The sequence below is a fragment of the Pavona decussata genome, unplaced genomic scaffold (assembly GCF_977016875.1).
Source record: "Pavona decussata unplaced genomic scaffold, jaPavDecu1.1 SCAFFOLD_19, whole genome shotgun sequence".
NCBI classification, from domain to species: Eukaryota; Metazoa; Cnidaria; class Anthozoa; order Scleractinia; family Agariciidae; genus Pavona; species Pavona decussata.
The window spans coordinates 1989462-2015071 of record NW_028145442.1 but is presented as its reverse complement, the minus strand read 5'-3'; the positions used below and the strand labels follow the sequence as shown (position 1 = coordinate 2015071).

The following is a 25610-nucleotide window of genomic DNA, read 5'->3' as shown; positions in this document are numbered from 1 at the left end:
CAAGTTCAGCCAACTCAGCAAACATGTTTCTTAACATTTCTCGGCTATCAGTTAAAAAATGCCATTTTTCAGCTTACGGTTAACATTTTGGCCATGCTATGGCATGGCTCTAAAGGTCTTGCAGATACATGTATATGGCAGTCTAGTTAGTCCTATCATAGAATACGGGGTGCCTTTAGACCTGGGCAACACCCCGGGGGGGGGGGGTGGGGGTACTTGGGTTCAGTTTTGCTGGGTATGTGCCGCTGGCCTCTCAGAGCCCCTGCCCCAGGATAGTCTATTTTGTGGCCAGTTATAGACCCCATCTTAGTCACTTTTTGGGAAAATGTAATTTTCGCGATCCCAACTAAGTCACTTTCTATTTATGCATCTACTTTCAATAACGAAATGTAATGCGAGGTGATTGTTACATTTAATAAACAACAACTTTCTGAACTTTTTAACCGAGACCATTTTGAATTCCTACTTAGTAGAATTTTCTTATCCCAAAAATCCGAAAATGTGCGACCCATTCTAGTAACTCTATTAAAAATGCATCCCCATTCTAGTCAATCCAGTAGTGACAATGCGACCCCATCCAGCGGCACATCCCCATTAGCCTCTTATAAGGAAGTATCCCCCCGGGGGGGGGGGGGGGCAACACTCCCTTCTCAGTGATGTATGTGAATTAGAACCTGTACAAAGAACAGCGGTCGGGATTATTTACCCGACGTCAAATACAATAATAACAGGAGGTTAATTCAAATATGATTGCATCCAAAAAGAGTGAACTATGGTATTTCTCCAATCATAAAATAGAACTTAGGTAAAATATATAATGTATACATTACAATGCTAAGGGACTTCTGTAAAGGTACAAACATTTACAAATAAGGGTCAATTAAACACAATAAAGAAACTTAAAGGAAATAGGGCTATCACGGCAGCTAGTATATTATATATACCAGGGCATGGTTGTTCGAAATCCTATTAACGCTAATCTATAAATGAACATTAACCAAGGTATTCTTCTCACTCGTTACAAATGTTTATGAAAGCTAATTTTAAGCTAAGAATGAAGGAAAACTGAAGGAAAAAAATCTTCTGGAAAAATCTTAAATCATTAGTGCACCTAACCCCTGAAATTTTTTTCTCTCAAACAAATCCTCTTATTTTCTGCGATATTTCAGTGCAAAACGTTTTTGATTTGGTTAAATCCTTGATATTCTGTGCCCTGCTGAAATATGGAAAATCTGTTTAAAAAAGGCGCCATTTTCGTTCACGGCCGTGTTCTTTGGAGCATGGGTCTAGTGACGCATATGACGTATGTGACGTCATTTTGAGAACTCGCACCACGGAAACTCGAGGTTCTCGCTTGGTTTTCGCACGTATTTCTCTGCAATTCGAGTGTAGAAGCGCTAAGAGAAGTTTTTTTTTTAAAAAAATGCCACACCGGTGCGTTTGTACTAAATGCGGCAACGTAAAGGACGCAGCAAAGAACATATCTCTTCATACTGTCCACATTATAGAGATGAGAGACCAGAACAGAAGAGACGAAAAAGATGGGTTGACTTAATTCGTAAAGCTATAACGCGCACACTGGGAACCTTCGAAGACTTCGAAGGTATGTTCGGTGCGTTTTAAAGAAGAAGACTTTATGTGAAACCGCATAAATGACAAAAATGGGGTGGACAGCTTGCGCAACTCTCGTGTGCGTGTTTAGCCTAAATAAAAGTTTTGCCCTCACGGGTATGCCTTTCAATTTCAGAGAACACCAATTTCTCTATGAAATGAGTGGTGTCCCTGTAAATTTTATAATTGCAAGGATAGGATTTGAACCGTGTAATAATCATTATCTTGCAGCTAGCATTTGTATTGCCGGGCCCAGCTATTTACTTTTGTGTCAGATGTTGTGTTTCTTATCACGGTTATTTGTACTCTTGATCCTTTCCTTAGCATTGTAGCTTCTTTGAAAGCTATGCAATGCGCTAAATTGAGGGCTGAAGCCGGCACGGGGGGTACTCCCTTATATGGGCTATATAGGTATGTGCGGCGCCAAAAGGTATGGTTTTTCAGCCGCTTTGGTCGTAAATAGGGTATCGCTTTTAGCCACCTTGCCGCCATTTTGGTAATAAATAGGGTATAGATTTTTGCACTCTAGTCCTGGGTTCGATTTTTCTTAGAAGAAACTACTTCAGGTCATAAATAGGGTAGGGAAAATCGCAGATTTTGGTCATAAATAGGGTAAGGGTTTTGGGAAGCGGGCCGCACGCCCCTACCCAATTTTTTTTGGAGTACCCCCCTCCGGGGGGGGGGGGGGGGGCTGAAGGCCGCTTTAGTTACGGCTGTGTTTTTGTTATCACTCCGCTCCGCTCTGTAACTATAAGGTTTGTGTTGCGGGAGCTTAGTATTTTTCTCCTGTGTTTTGATTACGCCATATAATGATTAGGCAATTCCTCTGTGTTGTTCTGGCCTGGGGCTGCTACGAGTCCTTCGGCCGTTAGTAAATTCTGTGGGATTTTAGGCAATGGTCAGGACAAGACCGCGGTTTCGACCCTTATGGTATATGCCCGTATATGTAACGCAATCGCATTCTTCTTGCGAATTATTCAAAATCACGCAAGAGTTGTCACTTTATGTGTATTTCTTTTGTTACTGGGGTAGGAATAAATTTCAGCCCTTTTGCGAGAAGGTTGATCTCATCGTTTGTGAGTTTTTTGTCATCGAGGTCTTTAGGGGGTTTTTGTTAGCCTCTTAGCGCTCATGGAGTTGCTTTTTGTTGCGCATTCTGCTAGGGGTATCGAATGGTCCCATTCAATTTTAAAATGCACGCAAAATTTGGCCTTTGCTCGAATTGCTCGCAAAAATAACACGGGTGCTCGCTTGCTCGTGCTTGCAAAAATTTTGCAACTGCTCGCATCATTTTAAGAATAATTTGACAAGTGCTCGTGCTTGCAAAAATAAACACATTGCTCGCATGCTCGCAAATGCTCGCAAAGACCATTCGATACACCTTCTGCTGGATAAATTAGCCTTTTGCGGTTTCCGTTTGACCCTTCCTGGGATATTTGAGTCCAAAGAATAGGCATGTGTACTTTTCCGCATGTTTATGGAGAGAGCAGAACTTAGCAAGTGCTCTTGGCATTTAAAAGAAAATTGGAAGTAACCATGCATTTTTCAGAGATAATAAAGCTTCAATTTGGGAAAGAATGCCATACGTTGCTTTGTATTTTAGCACTTTTAGAATTATTGTTTCTTAATTATCTCTAAAAAATTGAATGATTACCCCCAATTTTCTTTTTGGGTTCCAATAGCCCTTGCTAAGATCTGCTCTTCCCGCATAGTAATTAACTACAAAAAATACTTCTGTATTAGTAGGTACCGTCCTTATTTGGGTAGACCTAGTTACTTTAAACATCGCGAGTACAACCTTCCGGGAACTATACGCCACGACATAAGAAACGGGCGGTTTGCTAACGTTTAGCCTGCAATGCAGGCGTATTTTTGGAGCGGGAGCGCTGAATAATCCTTCGTTGCTGTCATCTTGGGCGAGGAAGCGCGAGAGGGCTGGAGCGAGTCAAAAGTGACCCTAAGGGAGAGGACGACTGGCTGAGAAATAAAAGAGGGGGGAGGGGAAGAGGAGGAAAAAATCTCATTTCCTGCCCCCCCCCCCCTCCCCCTCAGCCTCCTTCAAATACGCGGACTAAATTTATTATTCAGCGCTCGCCCATGAAAATGTGACGGGAGTTTTTTCCACTCTAAGCGAACGGGAACGTTTCGGCTATTCTGAACTTCAACGGGAGAACTTCTGTGACAATTCTTGGGGGAAGATTAACTCAAGGAGAGATCGCTTGCGAGAAAGGGCCGTCACTCCCTTGAGGTACCAAGATCTAGCCGCAACTGGATGTAGAATTAACAGCGACAACTTCACTTTTGGTTCCAACAGTAGTTTATTCTCGAGGGACGAACTGACATAAGTTCGTCCAGCAGCGAGGTTGTAACATAATCACTTATGTTCACCGATGTAATCAGCGATGTAATCACTTAGCGCTACTTACAGAGTTGTATATATATGATTGTACAGGTATCCATTGTAACAGAATACAATGCGTGTGAATGTGAAAAGTAATTACAGAGGACGCGGCAGTACTTTGAATAACGCGTAAACGTAAAGGTAGCAAATGAGTTTTCCGAAGTGTCAGTGAACGGCTCGTGCCGCGTAATTACCGTCATTACAGTTCACAAAGAAACGCCCTAAGTATTCATAACTAACAGGTTATCCCATTGAATACTCCTAAAAACGCAATTACAGAACGGAGCTCATTTCACGAGTATTCATTTCAAACGAAACCAATTTACTTCAAGTAACACTTCTAGAACTTCCAAGTTGATTAACCTTATTCAGGTCAACGAAGATAATTTGAACATATTTCCTAGCATAGCTACTGTTGGTTTTCTAATAATTTTCCCGTTAGTAACAAGCATGATAAGGTTTTCGAGAACAATTACACAGCTCGGCAAATTACTGAAAAGCTCAAACGGAAACTAAGGTTACCATTGCCCTTTACAAATTGAATGATATACGATATAGAACCAATAATAACAAAACCTTAAACCCCAAAATATACTTGGATAAATATGAAATATTCCCTATAATTTCGAATATGAGTACAATAAATATCGACCAAAGTTTCCCTAACAAAAAACGCCTGCACCGCAGGCTAGCTAACGTTCGGTGCATAATTTGTTTCAGTTTCTAATCACATCTTTTCCTTTGCTACTTATCAGAAAAACTTAAGTTGGATAATAAATTTCTTTTTAGATGTTTTTGCGTGAGGTATCGCTGTATGTATGTAATTATCGCTATATGTTTACTCGTTCTTTGTATGTTGACTCGCCCTGTGGGCTTGGCAAAATACAGCAGAACTCGTAAATTAAAATATATCCAGCAATATACTTCACACCAAAACTTCAGCTACGGATAATGATCCAACTTCTTATTAGATTACATGTATTGTGTTGATTGTATTGTTTTGTAAGCTCGCGCGATCATCTTCGAACATATAAACATAAAGCAAATGAATACATGTACCGCGAAACAGCCTTTCAGAACCGACAAGCTTGAGTAAGCGGTTAGCGCGCAAATCGATCTTTAAATTGCCTTTTGATAGAAGCAAGGTTTGTACCAAAAAACACGTCGTTTCTTTTATCTGTTTACGTGTTGTCCCAAACCTCCATCGACCAAGGCCCTTTTTGAACCGCCCTCTTTAACACGAACTTGTTATCGATTTGATTTAAGCGTTTAAATAGGAAACGAGAGTGATTTATGGTATCAGGTATTTTTTTTCAGGCCGCAACGCGAGATCACTCCTTTATAGACACTCCTGCGGTCAACGTTATTATTGTTTCCACAACTTATGACAAAATTACCTGATTAATAATAATAATAATAATAATAATAATAATAATAATAATAATAATAATAATAATAATAATACGTTCATTGTCTTTGCTGATGAGATTCGCACCCACTCTATGAATGAAGAAGACATATTGGTCTCTTACGATGTTACAGCTGTTTTCACCAATGTGCCTTAGATGAGACTATCAACATCTTGGTCAACAGAGCCTTCACGGATGATTGGTTCAACTAAACCTATGGCCTTAATCTGCAAAAAAGAATCAGCTTGTTAGACTACTCGAAATTGCCACAACCAATCAACTTTTCCAGTTTAATGGGCAACTTTACGAAAAGACAGATGGTGTGGCTATGGGATCGCCTCTTGGCCCTCTAATGGCCAAGGACTCCATGTGCCATCTCGAAGAAAACCTCACACGCGATGGCTTCATGCCCCATCTGTATAGGAGGTTCGATACGATACCCTGGCCAGAAAGCCTAGCACTACTGCTGCTGCTGTGTTCTAACTCAGGCTCTGAATGGCCTACACCCCAGTCTAACGTTAACGATGGAGCTTCCTGTGGATAATAAGATCCCTTTTATCGGCATTGGAATCGCCAAGAACGGAACTAAACTTGAAACTCAAGTTTATATAAAACCAACAAACACTGGATTGCTCCTACACTCCCCCAGTCACACTGATAAACGCTACAAAGACTCTTTATGAAAGACAGTGACACATCGTGCATCGTCTGCAACAGAGGCTTTCAAGCAGAATGTCAAATTTCGCTCTATATTTAGTCGTCTCGACCATCCTATGGGCCTTATTGATTCCGCCATCAGCAATTTCGTTCTTCGAAATGCTTCAGCGAACACAGCAGAAAGAAACACTGCGATGATAGAAGCACAGTCAGAATTAGTCTTCCATTTAAAGATCAAGTGGCCGCTAATGCAGTTCGGGAGCAATTACTTGTGTCTTTTGATGTGAAATCACTGTTCACCAGTATTCCACTTCAACTGGCTCCAGACTGTACTGCTACCGCCATCGAGAACTCCACGACAAAACTGCCACTGCCTACAGATGACTTAATGGACTTACTGAACCTCTGCTTAACGTCCACGTACTTCCAGTACAACGGAAAGCACTACAAACAGTTACACGGAACAGCTATGGGCTCACCAGTTTCTGTTGTTGTAGCAGAAATTGTCATGCAGAACATCGAGGAACAAGCCCTAGCAACCTACAAACGGACACTACCGCTCTGGTTACGGTACGTAGACGACACCTTTACAGCAGTACACAAAGACGAAATCGACGATTTTCACGAACACCTTAACAGACAGAACGCTGACATACAATTTACTAAGGAGATCGAAGAAAATGGTAAAATACCTTTTCTAGACTGCTTAGTTACCCGTAACAACAACGACAACAAACTAAGTACTACGGTTTACAGGAAACCAACACATACTGACAGACTACTGGACCAGTCATCCTACAACCCTACTTCTCACAAAGCAACGACCATACAGACCTTAACAAGGCGAGCACAACTGGTTTGTGACTCACCTGACAGACTCGCAGACGAAAACAACTACTTAGACAACGTTTTCAACAAGAACAACTACAACAAGGACTTTGTTAGACGTAACACTTACAAGAACACTGAACCTGACGTCACAAACAACGACGCGCCTCCCGTAACTACTGTAACTATACCTTACGTAAGGGGCACTTCTGAGACTATCGCACGGATTCTACAACCCTACAATATCCGTGTAACTCACAAACCTATAACCACTTTACGACAACTACTGACGAAAGTAAAGGACAAAGACGAACCTAACCGCAGACAGGGAGCAGTTTACAAGATCAAATGCTGCGACTGCCAGGCCACTTATATTGGTGAGACCGGCGGAAATTTAAACGTACGACTGACTGAACACAAACGAGCAACTAGACATGGTGATATCAACAATCACATTGCTGAGCACCATTTACAAACGAACCACAGAATCGACTGGGACTCTGCCAAGTGCATTACCTACTGTACAAATTACTATCAACGACTCACTCTGGAAAGCTGGTTTACTAACTTAGAACAAACGCCACTCAACCGTTGCCTACAACTACCTGCACCATACAAACGACTTATTGACAACAACAACGAAACAGACAAACAATAGACATTTTACTAACAATAGACCCACGGACTTTTTGACTAACTAAAGACGGATCGAAACGCACCAATCACTTTTTACAGTCTTCACAGCCAATAACATCACGGCTTACTGACAAACGACCAATAACATCTGGACTTCGTTGACCAACCAGGTTAACAACCAGAGATGTATATACCATCTACTGACGTTCCACAATTCACTTGACTCTGAAGGTGACTTCCGCTCAGGTTGTCGAAACGTCAGTCAAAGTCACCACAAACAGTCCTTCTCAGGACTACACTCACCCGGATGATCATAATTTACGTACTTATGACATGACTCCTGGGTTCAAACCATTTACAAAATTACGTGATCAGTAACTCATAAGATTGGCCCTACTTTGCAGCCAGTTTCGTGAGCAAGAAATTATATTTTTAGAACAAGATCTTAAATCCATAGAAATCAAGCCGTCAATTGTGAATCAGCAGTGCGTCGTTTACCTTTTTTCATGTGATCTGTGCAATGCAGATAGTTAGTCGGGTATACAGCCCCACACCTTCGTGAACGCATTGCTGCGCACAAAAATTCGGCAATCGGTAGGCATTTCTTGGAAGCTCACGGTAGCACCAATCTTTTGAAAGAACGCCAATTTAGAATTTCGAGAAACTGTCAGAGCAAATGTGATTGTTTAGTCTTTGAAATGCTTGTCATCAAGAATCTCAAGCCCAATTTAAATATCCAGACGGACTCCATACGTGATAAACTTTTTGTTTTACTTGTTTTTACGTTACAGCTTTTTAATCACCATTGTTCTTCTTAGTATTTATAGATTACAACATATAAACATTTTTGACTTGATAATGACGTTAAGCTAGCGTCGAAACGTCGTCATTTTTTAGCATTTTTTTTTTATCTTAACACGTTTTTGAGTAATGTTTTGTCGCAATTTTTTATAATCAAATAATAATAATAATAATAATAATAATATAATAATAAAATAATAATAATAATAATAATAATAATAATAATAATAATAATAATAATAATAATAATAACGATAATGATGATGACAATCATCATCATCATCCTCCATCTGAGGTATCATTTGACCCCTCAGGCGTCCTGTTTTAAGAGTACCCCAGATTACTTTAAAAATGCTGGTTAGTTTTTGATGATTATTGTTGTATGTTGCCGAGAACCCTAAATCATTTTTATTGAATTTGGAAAATTGCGGGGCAAAGTTATCGGGTCCCACTGATCAGTGTATTTATTATTGTTCATTCATCTTTTCCTGTTATAAGTTAAGTACTAAGACGAACTTTATTTAGGAAATGCTCAGAAGACAATGTTCGCTTTTCATCGTACCGATAAAGATGGAAACTGGTACATTTACCCACAATTCTTAGCGTACGCAAACCACCAAAACGCTAAAACACATAAAAAAGTTCCAAAAACTTTAAACCTAGCTAAACAATGCGGTTAGTACAGGGACGAATTTCGCAAAAAAATTTTGCTTTCTATGTGCCTATTGGCTCTTAGGTTCGCAAGGTGTTGTGGTAAATCGTACAGCCACCATCTCTTTCCGTACGGAGGATTTCCGACAGTTCTTTTCTTGAAAGATGTTTCTTATTTTTAGCACTGTGAAAATCCTTTGTTTAAGATCAAAGACACAAAGAGTGAGAAGACTGTAAAGGGAAAATAGAGCGGTTTTCAATTGGGTACCAAAAATAATTACGCGTTTTCTTTGGTTTTGGATTTCTACGCTCTGTGAGTGGTTAGGAAAACTCGCGCCACTTTTTCAACCAACAAGAAGCGAAACTTAAACCAATTGTGACTTGGTCAGTTACGTGTATTTGCTTCGAGCTCTGATTGGTTCAGTGCGCCGTTTGTATCTGGTCTGATTGCCCAGAGTAATTACCTTGGTTTTACGGCACTCAATTGAAAACTGCCCTACGGTGAATTTGCCAAGTACCGTAGAAATTAGATAAGGAGGAAAATGGTCGCCTTGAACATAGTCACTCAGTTATCTTTGAGAAAAGTCGGCATTCATTGAATCGCCACCTTTTGGACCATTTTCTTTTCTTTTTTCTTTCAAATCGTGGAAAAACACGAAAAATTCAGATTAAAAAATTGATGTTGTAGGTGTCGAAACACATCCCACGTAGCTGAGCACAAAGTTATTATACCGGCGTGCAAAGTGTCATAGATTTGACCCAATTAACTGAGCCTCGAAACTGTTAAAAATACTGAGATCTAAGGTTTGTAACAAACTGAAAATAATTTAAGCACGCATTTTGTTCCTGTGAAGGGTCTGAAAAAGCAGCTACAGGATGCGGAGAGAAGCAATATTATAAGTATCCTGTCCAAAGGACTTTCAAAATGGAGAAGAAATAAGATCATTAGTGTTTGAAAATTGCTCTTTGATGCAACTCTTGTACTATTAAATCTGGCCTGAAATAAACTTCTATTGCTTCTAGAATTTGTTCCTAGGGAACCTTGATTTATAAATTTCAAATACGTTACCGCTTTCAAAAGCAGTCATTTTTTTCATTACCGGAGATAAATACCTACACTGAACCAACTTGCAAAGACTCATTTTTTGCGTTTTAAGAGAAGAAATCGTTCTTAAGAAGATCACTTCGTCACCCTGTGTTAACTCACTTCTTGAATATTTCTGATCTGTATCCTACTTATAACACAAAAATGGCTTCTCTGTAGGTTACATCTATATTCTGTTATTATACAATTCTATATATTAACACGAAACACTAGTTGTAATTAAAATTCTTTAAGACGACTTAGAAGTGCGTTATATTAAGCTGTCAATTGGCAGCAACGAAGGAAGCACAGAGTCCACTCTGTTACACCAGAAGTTTGCACATGTGCTGTGATAATGTCGACCGCCATACATAAGTTTCCCATCTCCATTTTTTGATGATCCTGGTGTGTTCTTATTCACATTTAACAGACAAATCCCACACGCTACACTGCCGTCTTCAGAGGCTGATACATGATGCAGCGCGAAATTCAGACTACTCTGTGGTGGCTAGTAAATGAGAAAAGACAAGACCATTATAAACTCAAGGTTACCTCTTATTAATTTAGTTTGCAACTGAATGACAAGACGAGTCAGCTGACTGTACTATGGTGGCCCATCAGTGCCATAGCATTCTTGTGTGTATTGCAATATTTTCGACCTATTTACAAAACGGCATATTTCCAATTTAGTGATTGTTGAGTAAGAAACTCGCCCCCTCTAGCCATTTCTCAACTTACTGATTTATCTTAGCAAGTATATCCTCAGTGACGTTTTGGCTTTTCTATTGAAAATTTGAAGTTTTTGTTTATGTCTATGTGATGTTCTTATCCCAATTATTTCCACAAACAAGTCCAAATTCTGGGAAATAATGGGCCTAAGTTTCTCAAATGAATCATCAATGTAGGCCATACGCAAAAAATAAAGGCAATACAAAGAAAACAGAAAAACAAATGCTTGGTTTAAGTTTTTCCTGTTTTCTTCATGTTGTTCTTGGTTTTCGCATATGGCCTATGAATGTTCACTCGAGAAACTTTCGCCATATTCCCCGGAATTTGGTCATATTTTTGATAAAAAACCAAAAATCACCCTAAAACGTGACGAATTCTGTTTTGGTCTATGCCCCAGCTCCTCACACAGCCACGCTGTTTGCCTCTGGTAAATACAAGACGACATTCTCTTCGCAAAAATGCACCTTCTGTTAGTAGTAGTAGTTGTACTTACACTAATGTTGGAACCAGAGAGAAAGCTTGAAATGTCCTTCCACGTCCTCTCGATTTCTTGCTGGATATCTTTCAGTTTTGCATTGTTTGGTGCTAGAAAATGGGCGCAAAGTTACTTTTGAGAAAAACTTGTATCATGGTAAAAACTTTCACCAAGACAACATAAAATACAACAGTACAGTTACATTATATTGACAACTTACAATGCATGAAATAAGAAGGGTTATGTGTATCACGTGAAAATTCTTCATGTTGACTTCTTTTGAGACTGTGTGAAGTTACAGTGTCTGTTGTCACGAGAATAACTGAATTCTAGAAAATTAACTTGATTGAGGTACCTGATTTATTTATTGATGCTTTTATCCTCAGAGTCACTCTGTAGATCTCAACTATAGCTGAAAGAAACAATTCAGATGTTACAAATACCTGGCTGGCACAGAAAATTTCAATGTAATCAAAATCTGATATGCATGTGATTCATTAATTGGCTCCTTTGCTAACTGTGAAACTCCATACTTTTTGAGCAGTTACAAGTGTAACCACTTACAAGTGTATGCATGGAGCTTCAAAAGGCAAGAAAAAAGTAAAAGTTCCAGTTAACTCGTGAATGCTCGCATGAGCAATGAACGAGTTATCGTAATGTACGGAAATGTCACTCGCTCGTTCACGATTGTGATGGTCTTACTTTCGCCTACTTTTCATGTATGTGGTTTTCCATATACTTCACTTAATTCTTGCTAAATTTCATCTGTATATTACCAAAACACAAAATGACCAGCTCAATTGCCCTGATAACTCAGTTTGTAGAGCTCTACACCGACAGGTTTGTTTTACAGGTCACAGGTCACAACTTCAGGTCACTGTGACAATTGTATATAAAAAAGCTAAACAGGGTCTCCTAGCCCTAACCCCATACTAAATCTTGGTTATATACCAGTACAACATTGACCTGTACTTGTGACCTTGGAATGTGACCTGGAAAAACGACCTGTCCGCACTACACCATCACAAGGGTCACGGGTTAAAATCTTGAATTTTTTCAAGGCCTTCTTTTCTGCATGACGGCGATGGTCTTTCAGCTATTAAATACCTGAGAAATAAGTAGCTCCTTCCTTGGACTCGAGCACTTCTTTCTTCACAGACTCCTCCCCAATTTTCTGAATGGCCAGTGTAGCTGTTGCCAATGTTAAAAGGCAACTGTTGAGACAGCGGCTCCAGGCATGTGCATGTTGGTCCATGTCCTACAGGTTAAACACTTTTTTCATCAAACCAGTGACAAAATGTTCCTTTCTCCACTTAATGTGGATAAAATCACACTTTTGGGGCACACATGGGTACATTGTGGAGAAATCCTATTTAGTGCCACTTAATTCACGAAAGGTAGACGAAGTCAAAGTCAGATAATTTAGAGGGACAGAGGGGAAAAGGAGCCTTGTACACTAGCCTGGTACCAAACCAATTTTGTGTATCTACACTGCACAGAAAACGTCACTTTGGTTATTCTACAGCCCTGCACTCTTGAAGCTTACAGTTGCATTTGACTAATGCTGTAGCAGTCTCCCCAATTAGTAGGGCACTTGTGCTAGGCTATCCAGATTTGAGACTTAAATAAAGTTGTTATTATTTATTATAGCACATTTCTAAATTTATCATAGGGACTTCTGAAAATATTTATATATTCAAGACTTATATCACTAGTGTGCAGCACAGCTTCTGCAGCTACCTACCCCAGACTCATGTGACAGGACTTTGTAGCGTTCAGTGGGCTCCAAAGAAACTGAATTGATAAGAGAATCACTAGCATTAGATGTAGGATGTGGCTGATTGCTGCTCACAGCTGCTGGTGTTGTAACAAAAGAGCCAAAGGCTCCAAATCCACCACTGCTGTCTGTTTTAGGTTGGGGAGTTGACAGATTTGTGCTAACAGATGAACTAAAATCACCAAAATCTGGATTAAAACTTTGCTGTGCTGGTTGGGAGTCACCAGCCACACCAAATGACGCACTCTGAACATCATCTGTCGATTTGAAAGCTCCAAAATCATTGTCATCTCCAGATTTGAATTGTTCTGCTACTTCGAATCCTCCAAAGTCAGCGAATCCATCATCCTTTATTTGATTATCCGTTGTTACTGGCTCCTGAACAGTAAATAGTCCTCCTCCAGAACCCCAATCAGCATCTCTGAGCGCACTGTATCTATCCTCAGAAGTCTCTGCTTGGTTGGATGGTGGAGGTGCAATATTTCCCGATGCAGAAAAACCTCCAAACACATTCTGCTTACTTGTATCTGTTGGTTGTTTTTCATTGGTTGACTCCTTTGCAAAGCCCTCGTTTCCTGCGAGGGTTGGAGGAGTAAGACCCCCTTGAGGCGACGAAAGAGCGTTATTGGAGAGTTTAAACTTTTCCAGTGATGAAACAAGTTTTTCTGAGCCACTGGAACCAAAGCTAGCAAATCCTTTGCTAGTTGTTGAAAGTGGACCAGGACTATGCTGGAAATCGCCAAAATCATCAGCTCCTCTGAGACCACTGGTATCAACGTTTTCAACTGAATTTGAAGTAGTATTATTGACTGATTTGGAGAATAAATCAAGACCAGCACTCTCAGAGCCCTTGGTCTTTTTGTCCGATTTATTTCCAATTTGGAAATTTCCAAATTCTTGCACAGGCTGCACCTCGTCTTGGTTTTTTGGTTCCTTGACCGCGGAAGGAGTGAAATATCCAGTTTCTGGTTCCTTTCCACCTTGAAAATCACCAAAATCATCTTCCTGTGGTACTATAACAGCAATGTCAGTGGCTTTAAAAGTGGGACTGGCTCCACTACCCCAATCAGCTCCTAGCTGGAAACTCCTGACATCTGGGACTTTTACTTGGTTGAACGTCTTGTTGGCAACAGCTGTAGTGTTTTCATGCAAAGTTGCTTCACTCTGGAAGTCACCAAAGTCATCCTGACTAATGTTTTGCCCCAGTTTGGAAGGTCCAGAATTATTGCCCAAGGCTGTCTGCCCTCGAAAATCTCCAAACTCATCCTGCTGTGGATTAAATTCGGTTAAAGATAAAACTTCTGTTATCAGAAAATTGCAGAGAATCAAGGTTTTGGTAGGAGTTTTGGGCAGTAGATTGGTAACTTGGCAGTTTTGCAATTTCCAGTTTTCAAAGATGGGGGCATTTTCCTAGTGGGATTAAAATTTTTGTGTTTGTTTGTGATCAGAATTAGGTGCTAAGTTATTAACGAAGTATGTAAATACATTTGTTATGGCATCTCCCCAATGAGGAGTAACAAGTAACGACTAATCAGGTACTTCTTGAAACTTTATGCTCGAGAATGGCGTTTTGGATTGATAGTCATGAATTTGCACAAGAGTTAGTGAGTCTGTATCTGCTGAAGTAGGTCTAGTGTAACTGTCTGATTGAAAGTAGTCCCTGAAAACATGTATTTTGTTTGTTCCTGATATTTCAACAAAGTGGATGTCACCTGTGAAGTAAAATAAGAAATATCCTGGCAGTTGATGGTGCAATGGGTGTGGATAATGACAAGATTAGTCAGGTAAATCTTTATCCTAGACCTCTTTCAAAGCATTTATAAGAGTATCTATATCCCAGCTATTATCTATATTATACTGCTCGTAGCATTACACCTGATAATTTGTGCCACACCTCATTCATTCCCTGAGCAGTTACAGTCTGAAAGTGTCCAAAATTTTGCTGTTGGCTTGACAGATTGGATCCTCCCATGCTACTAACTTCTGTAGGGTTCCAGCCACTGCTGGACTGACTCACACCACTATTGAGTAAAGGCAATTGACTTGGTTGTGACATGGGCTGCAAAACATGTTGATCACCAGATTGGAATGCTCCAAATCTGTCTTTAGAATCCACTGAAGGTGAACTTGCCACAGCAGCTGCTTCAGGCTGCTCCACAGCTCTGAATACACTGTATTTATCATTGGGATCAATGGAATGGTCACTGGAGGTACTACTATGACGTCCTCTGGATATACCTCCTTCAATTATTCCAGTGCTTTGAGTTCCCTCCTGGGATGGTTCAGTAAAGCTCCAGCCACGTCCCCTAGTCTAGATATTCAGGGACAAAAAGAAACACAAAATCATATACTATCTTAATGTACATGTACTTGCAGTTGATTAAATAACAATTTTTATCACACTGATGGTGCTCTCTAACACTGTATTGCAAGTTGGAACTACTAAATTAATATAAAAACTTGTGCAGCTTGGCTTGCATTTCTACTTAACCAGCATTTACAAGTCTGCTTTAGCAGCATCAGCCTTACCAGAAAAAAATGACCAGCCACCATTGACAACTAACTTTTCAAGAATATTCTAAGACAGTGCAAGCTGAGACATATTATTGGGCTGTTAGCTAGGTTACAAAACAAAGGTCAAACTTACTTCTATCTTGATGCTCTATTATTATTTTTCCTTACCTCCAACACATGTTCAGGGATTGTGGGAATAGGAGCTGCTTTACAAGATGCCAGTTTTTCCAGAGTAAGTCGTTCAGTCTTCAGACCAGCCTACAGTAATAAAAAGATACAACAAAATAACAGGCTCAACAAACAAGGCTTTGAGTTATGGACAATTTTTTTATCAGTTCATATAGTTATGTACACAGTACTTATAAAAATGACAGATCATGGATCACAGGATATGGAAAAGGAAGAGGAAGGAGGGAAGGAAGGTGAGGGGGGGGGGGGGGGTTGGTAACAACTGGGTCCGCTGAATCCAACACCATAACTTAAGGATGGTGCCTCTTAATACAGAGATATTTTTGCCAAGTTTATTACTATGCATGAAAGCAGATCTTAGCCAGGGCTATTGAAATGAGAAAAGAAAATTGGGGGTAACTGCTCAATGTTCTGCATTACATGATTGGTTGAAGAGCTTGATTCACAAACAAGCACAGGGATGGGCCTGGACGGCTCGAGGATTCTCTGTTCTGTATCACGTGTTCGCTCGAAAAAAGAATGCATTCTCTGTTCTGCAATACATCATAAAACTTACCTTACACTACCTTACGTTACATCGATTCGAGATTCATTCTGCCTTGGAACTTTCGCGTACGGCTTTATTATGCTGCCGCCTCGCAGCCTCGCGTCTTCGTGAGGCTGCTCGTTGGCAATACGGATTACAGGTTAAAAGTACAAACCTGTCCCAGAGCAACCAGTCCCAGTACTATTCTCAGCTCCAGTGTATTCAGCTGTCCTGGAACTGCTCTGTTGGCCTTGTTCCATATGTGACCCAGTTGGTCACGTGGAAGATCAGAAGCCATGAGAATGGGAAACAAACTATTGGTGTCAATAGCATCTGAGACATCAGTTGTCTTCTCTGCTATGTCCTTATATACTCCTGGTAAATCTGTGCCATTCACACACCAGTCTGGAAGTGTCACACCATACAGCAACTCTAGTTTTCTCTCAGGGCTGTCTTCATCTTCAAGTACTGTCAAAAGTTGTAGATTGTCAAATTGAATGAATGGATAACAAAGAAAACAGGATTGCCCTTAGATTTTTGATTCAATGTCCCATTAATCTACACATCCATAACAAACTTGTTGCTTTGTGAGTAGATTAAACACCAAGATCACCCTTAACATTAAGGTCCTCCTTTATGACCTTAGCTCATCCAGTTATGTGTTAAGAGTGCCAGCCTCTACTTTTTCATTAAAAACATCCCCTCCAGTGGTCTGGGACAGGTGGATACATGTAGTGTGCACTGTAAGGCACACAACTTGTCCTTACTTGCTACTTGTTCGATGGGCAAGCTGACAGCCAAGAAAATAAAAAATAACCTGAGGTAACTGAGCAAGTAAGAGCATGCCCTGACAAAGTATAACTCAAGAGCAGTTAATTGCCCTAAGTGCATTAAATAGAACCCTTTATCTTTTACTTATATAATAATAATGAATTAAGCATATATAAAGTCGTCATGAATGCAAATATATCCTGTGTTATATTCAACACATTGTAACACTGCCAATATGGTCATGGTACACTAAATATTTTGCACCGTTGGTAGTCAACAGATATCCTGCAATATACATAATTTTGTGCGTTGGGGAAAAAAAGGTCAAAATTAAGATCATCTCCAGCTTTTCTGCAATAAAACTGTGCTTTGTTATCAATGTGTGGAACAATAAAGCAATTATGCTGCTCAATCTTGAGGAATATCCCCTTGATTTCAGCTAACTCAGCCTATGACCTTGCCAGTTAAGGCTATATTCCACATGATTTTGCAGGACAGGACAGACAGACTGAGATTATTTCACATCCTTAGATAAAACACTACTTTATCCTTGAATCCTAACCTGGTTCCTGGGTTGGTTCTGGTGCTACAGCTGATGAGCTGCTCCCATCAAATGCTTGTTGCGTGTTAGGCTCTTCCCTCGGAGCAGGCACTGTACCAGGGTAGGAAGGGCGTAGTCCAAATCCACTTTCGGACTGAGGACCCATAGTAGGCGGCAGGGCACCCACTGGAACATTACCACCCCTTAGATTTCTCATTAAGTGGCTGTGAGGTGTCCCTGGTTGTGGCATCGTTCCTCCACTAGGTGCATTCCCACCGAAATTAGGCATCACCTCAGATGTGCTACCAGCTCTGTTTGTGGGTGTGTCACCCATAAAATGTGTCATTTGACCTCCTTGCACGGGCATACCATGCATGTTGCCAGTTTGTGGTGTGGGCGCATTACCAGGAAATTGGGTCATCTGACTGAGTTGGGAAGACATGACAGACATGCTACCAGTTTGGGGACTAGAAGAGTCTGCGATAGGGTGTGTCATTTGACCTCCTTGCATAGGCATACCAGGAGTGCCACCAGTTTGTGGTCTAATGTTGTCTCCAGAAAAATGGGTCAGCTGACCCCCTTGGGTAACACTGGATGACCCCACCCATGAGGCTACTGATGCAGTGCCAGAACTTGTCACATGATCCTGTCTTTGTGGTCCATGAATTGATGAGACTGTTGGTGTACTTTGCATCAATGGAAAACTGTGCTGAGTCCCAGACAGTGAACTAGGCGTTGGTCCTGAGGGGGTGCCCTGCCAGGATGGAGACTGTGAGAAAGCACTGCTGCTTCCACTGACATTAGGAAGGACTGCAGCTGGACTTGAACCTATAACAGGAAATGATCCATCTATGAAGCTATTTACATGTAAAAGTGAAATCACAATCCTGGCCACGAATCAATATGGGGCACTTAAACTAAGACATAATCAGGTATGCAGCGTAAATTTGTTGTGGATAATTATCTGTCAACTGTTGTTACAGTATTCTAACTCCCCTTTGGACTCCTACGTGTCAAAATGACATTGGATAATTTTGGAATGATGTCACATTTCTGAGATGCTTTAATTGAGTAAGGAAAGTATGAGGTGGGAATGACTGATGTCTAAATTTTTGATGAAGAATTCCAGCATGTCCAATGAGGATTGAAGTCTACATGTATCTTAGAGACAAAGCAAATTCATCTGGTTACCTTAGGCACTCATTTTCCATTTAGGGGTTGTTGATGAGGGTATTGATTAATTCAAGGTCGCCTTTCAAAGGAAAGTTGACATTTGTTTGAGTAAATTGCAGTATGTCAGCCGTTGTTTGACTCAAAGATGATATCACTACTCAATTACTCTGTTTTTATCTTCAGATTTTCAAGATTTATCAATCCCAAAACATTTCACTTGAGGCAAAAATAGGTTACTATAATTTTGAAAGTTACTGAATCATGATTCAATCACCAGTACAAACCTCCAAACTGGGTGGAAGGCTGCACCCCTTGAAAATCACTGAAATCTCCCTGGTCTGAAACTGATGGGCCTTGTGAAAAGTCACCAAAGTCATCCTCACCATGGAACTGTTTAGATGGTATAGTTGCCAGGCCCCCCTGGGGTGTCATATATCCTGACCCCCACTGACCTGGAGTAAGATTTGACTGATGAACTGCACTACCACCAGGTCTTGAAACTGTTTTCAAACGAGTTAAAAAAATGTTGTAATGAGAGTTATTTTTGACAGTTGTTATTTAAGCTGTAATCAATTCACAAAGCTCTTTACAGGAATTATTAATTCAATTAATCATTGGTCCTAGAGTTCTCCTTTATCGTTTATACACATACTAGTATTGACATAAACGCATACACGTATATACTTATACGCGTATGTGTCATTAGTCATTAATACGCGTATTCGTATATATGCATACTAGTATTGACATATACGCATACGTGTATATACTTATACGCCTATGTGTCATTAGTATGTATGAGCTAGCCTATTGTTTTTTCTATAGTGGAAAGGTCATTGTTGATTTCCATGGGCATTGCAATTGCAGTGAAAACTGGTCACTGGTCAAGCTGCCTGTCCGTCGATCGTCTTGTGTTTATTTCGGCTGTTTGTTTGTTGACCACTGTGGAGCATGGAACATTTGTGAATCAATTTCAGTGAATTGAGTTTATGAAAAAACTTTCAGAGGAAGAGTGTTTTCTATGAAGTCAAACTTTTCCCACTTTTTGTGTCTTGTCTACAATGTTGGCAAGACATTTGCAAAAATGAATGGAATGAAAACAATGTTTGAGCTCAACTTTTGTTTAATTGGTAACATGCATGCTTGCCAATATTTAAATGTGCTTCATTGTCAGCAAATCTGTAAAATAGCCACAATAAATTCTGCTTGATCTACAAAATTGTAAAAAAAGAGAACCCTAACCATTCCATTAGGACTAACCAAGATAGTTCAAAACATTAAACTTGTACTTTTAAATTTAATATTCAGAGCATTCTACTCACAAACAGTTGATGGTTTGGATGCTGCAGGTTTCATGCTTGTATCACTGCCAAGCGATCCAATCAAATCAGTCATTGAGGATCCTCCTCCTTTCTTGCTCTTACCAAACAAGTTATTCAGAGCGTCAGCATTTGTTGGTTTTTTGGCACTGAATGACTGTTGAAGCTTTCTCTTTTCAGCTTCAAGTTGTTTCTTTCTCATTAACTCCTCCTGTTTCTTTAGCTGCTCTTCGGCACGTTTTCTTTGTTGCTCCATTACTTTTTGCTGCTGTTTTGGAAACTGATGTCCCAGCTGAATGTTAGAAGGAAATCCACCAATTTGAAGTCCCATTTGTGAGTTTGTTTGAGGTGCCATCTGAGGCCTCATTTGAGGTTGCATATGAGGACCCATATGTGGTTGCATCTGAGGTCCCATTTGTGGGCTCATTTGATGGCCCATTGGTTGTCCCATTTGAGGACCCATGGTTGGTCCCATTTGATAACCAGGAAATCCCTGAAAAATTATCAACAACAGGATTAAACAAGTAAACTTTCACCACATCATATGGGTCTGCACAGTATAAGAAAAAAAATTGAATCTAATGGGGTTTTGCCAGTCCCCATGGATACAAAGCTGATCCATTGTTGGAATACTACCACCATTTATAGCCCATCAAATATTTTTGCTTACCTACAATATTTAATTATTGGTAAAAATGCATTACATGATGCAATATGCCCCTAACTAAAAATGGGATATTGGATGATATTTCCCAAGAGATACGCCCTCTTTGATGCTTCACTGAGATAAATACTGGTGGTGTGTTCGATTGACCCTATTCTGGAATAGGAATACATACAATAATTACTAGAAATCTGTCATGAGAGGTTTTTGGAGTTACTGGAATAGAACACAGCTCTTAAATTATCGTTTGTAGTTACGTCTTCCCACATTTACCAAAAAGAGAAATCTAACGGCTAATATTTCTACTTATTCTTATTCCAGAATACGGCCAATCAAACATGACTAAATGAAATTTCACGATGGACGAGCATTTTGCAAATAATTTAGAACAGCAAGGTTGTCCATTTACTAATCTCAATAAAGTGGAGTAGGAAAACACTTTAAAGTGAGCATATCACAGATGCACTGAGCCAATATTCTATACAACTTTCAGCAAAAATGTTTAATTAAAAAGCATAATATAGGCAATGCTCTTTATTTTGGTCAAATATGTACATGGATATTTCTCCTTGGACATCATCTGTTAAATCTCTTCCTCAAAGCTCACCTTTTCTTTTAAATAATAATCAACTTCAACTTTATTTCACTTCTTCAAACTGGTAAAGTCCACTAAAAAATTGTCCATGTGTATTTTTCTGCAAAATTCTAAAAGTTTTTCTTTATTTAATACTGAATTTCATGATGGTTTGAACACTAGTACCATTCATATGCCATGAAGGTAACTAATTTAGTTAATTTCTTGTCTAATAAAATTAAACAACAGTTGAAGAGTCAAACTTATACATTAAGGTTGCATTTGACTGACTGTATTCTAGACCTAATAATAAACATAACAGCTCTTAAATTTCTCTTTTTAAGTAATTTGGGGAACCATTTCTGCAAACATTTACTGACACGTGATAATTTCATACTCCAGTAACTCCTAAAACCAGTAGTCTTATGAGGGATTTCTTGTCTTCATGTTGTTTATATTCCTTTTCTGGAATAGGCTCAAATGAATGCACCCTAATGGACACAGACACTAACACTTCAGTTACCTGTTGAGGAGAAAATCCCTGGGTACCATATGCCTGGTTGGGTTGGAATCTCCCCATTGGCTGTCCTGAAGCTTGCATTCCACTGAAGTTACCTTGAACAGATGATAAAACAAGTGAAGGAAAGGGTAATTGTGTTCAGCATGGAACCACAGTGTCAAATTATTTAATCACTAGTAATTGAGACTACAAAGTGAAGTTTAAGGAGATCCAACACATTATTGCCGATCGTGTCATTCTATAATTTCCCTAAAACAAACCAAACTACAACCAGAAAAAGACACTGAGACCAACTGTTTGGCACAGAGAGAGGTTTTATTGAAACTAAACACCACCCACCCCCGGGAAACCGGGGGGGGGGGGGGGGAACTGCCTAACAACAACAATAACCTCTCTGCCCACCGGAACAAGGGTGGGAGGGGGGGGGAGTAACCAAAAACTAACATCTATGAACTGCAACTAAGGATAGTGAATCTCTGATACGAATGAAGGCCGCTATTTGATCTAGACACGTATGCTGAGTGTAACTAGAGCTAAGGCCACGTGAGCGGAAGGGCGCCAAGAGCAATCACGGGAAATTAACTGTTTTGAAAAGGCTTCCAAAACAAAACCATTATTTCTTGCTGATTGTATCATGTTGTAGACAAACCATAAAACACTACATAAATTTCTGCATTTGGTAAAATACCCTTGCGCTTTGAACTCAGTGGTGGTGATTTTCTTGATATAACATACATGTATATAATATGTTATTTACCGGGCGGGAGGCCGTATGGGAAAAAACTGTGCCCGAGGTCTTGAGTACGGCCTCGGGCCGTACTCAAGACCAAGGGCACAGTTTTTTCCCATATGGACCGACCTAGACCGGTAAATAACTTATTTATTTTTTTCTGTTTGTTTGCTTTCTTTTTGCCGGGACGTTTGTAAGAGTGTAAGTTTAAGGCTGGAGGAGGAAAGTGGTAACAAAATCCTATGAAACAAATATAAATAGGCATCAATTTAAGTGGCATGTTTATAGGAAGTTTAATTTTATTTTCATTCGCAAGTCATCATGTAAAAAAAGAAAGAGCCATTTAAGAGTCATTGAAATGACAATCATCTGTCAAACGTCAAAAGTGGATGAATGTTGACACGCTGCAAATGATTACACGCATGTCCAAAAGGTCTAAAAATATCGATCGAATGATAAAAATTATGAATGAGGACTCAAACACGGCGAAGTTTACTTTTCTTAACGGTTCGATACATGTTTAAAACGTCCCTGGATTTGTGAAAACTAACTTTCCAAAAGCAAGTTCAAGTTAATCTGAGTCTCAGTCATCTGAGATGATAATGTGGCATTTTCGCGGCTTTGACCGAGCCGAGCTTTCACCGCTGCTGCAAGGCGCTGTATTGAGAGAGAAATTGAACGTGCAGTCTTCAATTTTACTGATGTTCGAACCAGCAAAAAAAAAACCAGTGAAGGGATCCTCGCCTGAAGAAGCTTGCTTGTCTTCTCTCGGCTTGAATGGGTGCTGCAAGGCTTTGACTGCTTGATTAAGCGGTGCATCGTTTGAAGAGATGGGAGATTTCGTTTCGCTGCTCAGTAACAAGGACATCTTGCGCTGGTGGTCGTTGGAAGCAGTTTTGTAGGAATCTAAGCTTTTTGAATTCTTATGTCCACTCTGCTGAGCTACATAATAAACAGGAATTTCTGCATCCATCAGCCTTGAAATGCAGGTTTTTCGCACAGAATGGTTGGTTACATTTTCAGGCAGTCCTCCATTCTTTGCAGCCTTCGTCAAAAATTCTCCGATCTTGGTTTTTCCGAGAGGAGCTCGACTGGATCTGCAGGCTTTCTTTTGTGGTTTATTGTCAGGAAGACAGGAAGAAAGGCGCCTTGGGTCTCTTCATTTCTTCAGGACGATGGCTGGCGAACTTTAGATACAAATGCGCTAGCGCTGAATAATTCTCTGGAGCGATGCAAGTGTACCTGGCTCGTACACTCCGCCATCTTTTTTACGGACGTCACCCATGAAAAATCTGCACAGCAGAATGTTGAGCTCGTTAGGAGGAACGTTTTCCAAGGTTCTTGTCTCTCCAACTGAGGAACAGTATCCTCGCCAAATGTTCAGATCGTAAGTTGTCTTTTTTTTAGTGTTATCAGGGCGAAGTGAGTGAATAAAATCTTGAATTTTGCTTAATTTGCCTGTCTTGTTCAACTTCTTCATATTTTAATGCTGTCGTTTCGTTGGGGGTTTCTTCTTCTGTGTAGTAAAATTCACTTTCGCTGTGTACACTCTCATCTGAATCCATTTTCTTCAGAATTTATATTTTCCTTACATATTACCACAGGAAGTTGTTTACGTGTAACTATGGCCTTTGTTTGTAAACTTTCGCAACTATTTCAATTTGCCGCGAATAGAGCGGATAAAAATCCGGACCGTGGTCTGTATCGGAAAAAGCTGGACCGGTTACGAGTGCGCGATTAGCCAATCAGATTTGAGGATTTGAGATTCCGGCCCGCGGAGATGCTTCAGAAAAAAATAAGATTAATTATTGAAATTGTGAAGAAAAAATACATTGCAAAAGTTTCATCTATCAGTCCATCCACATACGGTTTTTCAGAAGTAACTGCCTCGGATTTAAAAAGTCTAAAGCCAATTTGTAGAAAAAACATATCCTTTGACTTTCTTTGTCGTATTAATTTAATTTTATATAAAGTGCATAACCTGACATGCATACATCCTCCTTTAATATTTACAAGAATTTAGTCACGGTCATCTAATCATAAAATTTGCTTTCCTTTAGTTCCGGGTGCAAATAGTATTACATAATGACACGGAAAGGCAAGGTTTTAAGGTTTCACACAAACAAATTGTTTTCAGAGTTTACTTTAGTTAAATCAATTAAGCTTATGATACCGTCAAATTTATTAACGTACGCTTACGTATAAAACAATGAAACATCATTGTAAGCGTAAGTTATAACTTAAAAATCAAGCTTACGTTGTAAAGTACTCACCTGGATTTTGAGTTGGAAACATTTGCCTTGGATTATTTAGATTATTAAAAGCCATTTTAGCTTAAGTAATGGAAATCCTTTTTTGTAAGGCCATAAACTAATCGACTAAAAGGCGACAAGACTCTTCTCAGCTGGCCGACATGTTGCATTTAATTTCACTACGCCATATACGCAACAGTGAAATGTAACCAAATACTCCTGCCCACTGTACTACCCCTGAGAGAAATTCAAAATCATGTCAAAGCGTCCATTTTGTATATGAGGGTTTAGATTTAGTTCAGAACAGAGAAGGTCAGAATGACTTTCTGGAATGAAGGAAATGGTACGCTTTCAGGTGTGTTTTTTAGAAAGCGTTCCGATAATTAATCTGGTGGCCAGGGAGTGGTGGTGGGGGGGGGGGGGGGAGGGGGCTATGGGGATTTGGAAAGGGGCAGCCACTTTTATCGGTAACAAATGAAAGGGGAGGTGGGGAGTCGAAAATATTTTTCAAAGCCAAAGACTTGGAGACTCGGAAATCATCAACATACATCAGCATTGATTTTGTGATTTTTTTTTTTTAAACGAAAGTTGTGTATAACTTATGTATAACTAGTTATTATTATTATTATTATTATTATTATTATTATTATTATTATTATTATTATTATTATTATTATTATTATTATTATTATTATTATTACAACATGACACATATGCAAACAAATATTTCTTACGGAGGACTAGTTTTGTCGAGGAGGGACATCACATTTCTAATCTA

The 25610-nt window shown here is 39.6% G+C and overlaps 1 protein-coding gene across 2 annotated transcripts; it reads right to left on the bottom strand.

The window, feature by feature from the left end:
• Positions 1–8784: 8784 nt before the first annotated feature.
• Positions 8785–25026, bottom strand: LOC146487007 (synergin gamma-like). Of its 2 annotated transcripts, none has more exons than XM_085091428.1 (13): positions 24854–25026; positions 21854–21945; positions 20096–20585; positions 19058–19273; positions 17622–18428; positions 16464–16756; positions 15742–15831; positions 14954–15370; positions 13027–14328; positions 12390–12540; positions 11638–11694; positions 11301–11392; positions 8785–10586 (listed from the first exon to the last, which is right to left on the bottom strand). In XM_085091428.1, exons 1-13 carry the CDS (start codon positions 24906–24908, stop codon positions 10350–10352), a joined length of 4299 nt encoding a protein of 1432 aa, XP_084947554.1. In that variant the 5' UTR covers positions 24909–25026; the 3' UTR covers positions 8785–10349. The 2 variants fall into 2 exon arrangements, with proteins under 2 accessions (XP_084947554.1, XP_084947565.1); XM_085091439.1 differs by having other exon boundaries at positions 13027–14325.
• Between the last annotated feature and the right edge of the window lie 584 nt (positions 25027–25610).

Bases quoted from the DNA above. Each gene is read 5' to 3' on its own strand.
- LOC146487007 (XM_085091428.1), bottom strand. From the start codon at position 24,908: ATGGCTTTTAATAATCTAAATAATCCAAGGCAAATGTTTCCAACTCAA. The intron at 21,946-24,853 runs GTGAGTACTTTA...CATCTGTTCAAG, and splicing joins GTTTCCAACTCAAAATCCAG to GTAACTTCAGTGGAATGCAA. The intron at 19,274-20,095 runs GTGAGTAGAATG...GTTTGAAAACAG, and splicing joins ATCCAAACCATCAACTGTTT to TTTCAAGACCTGGTGGTAGT.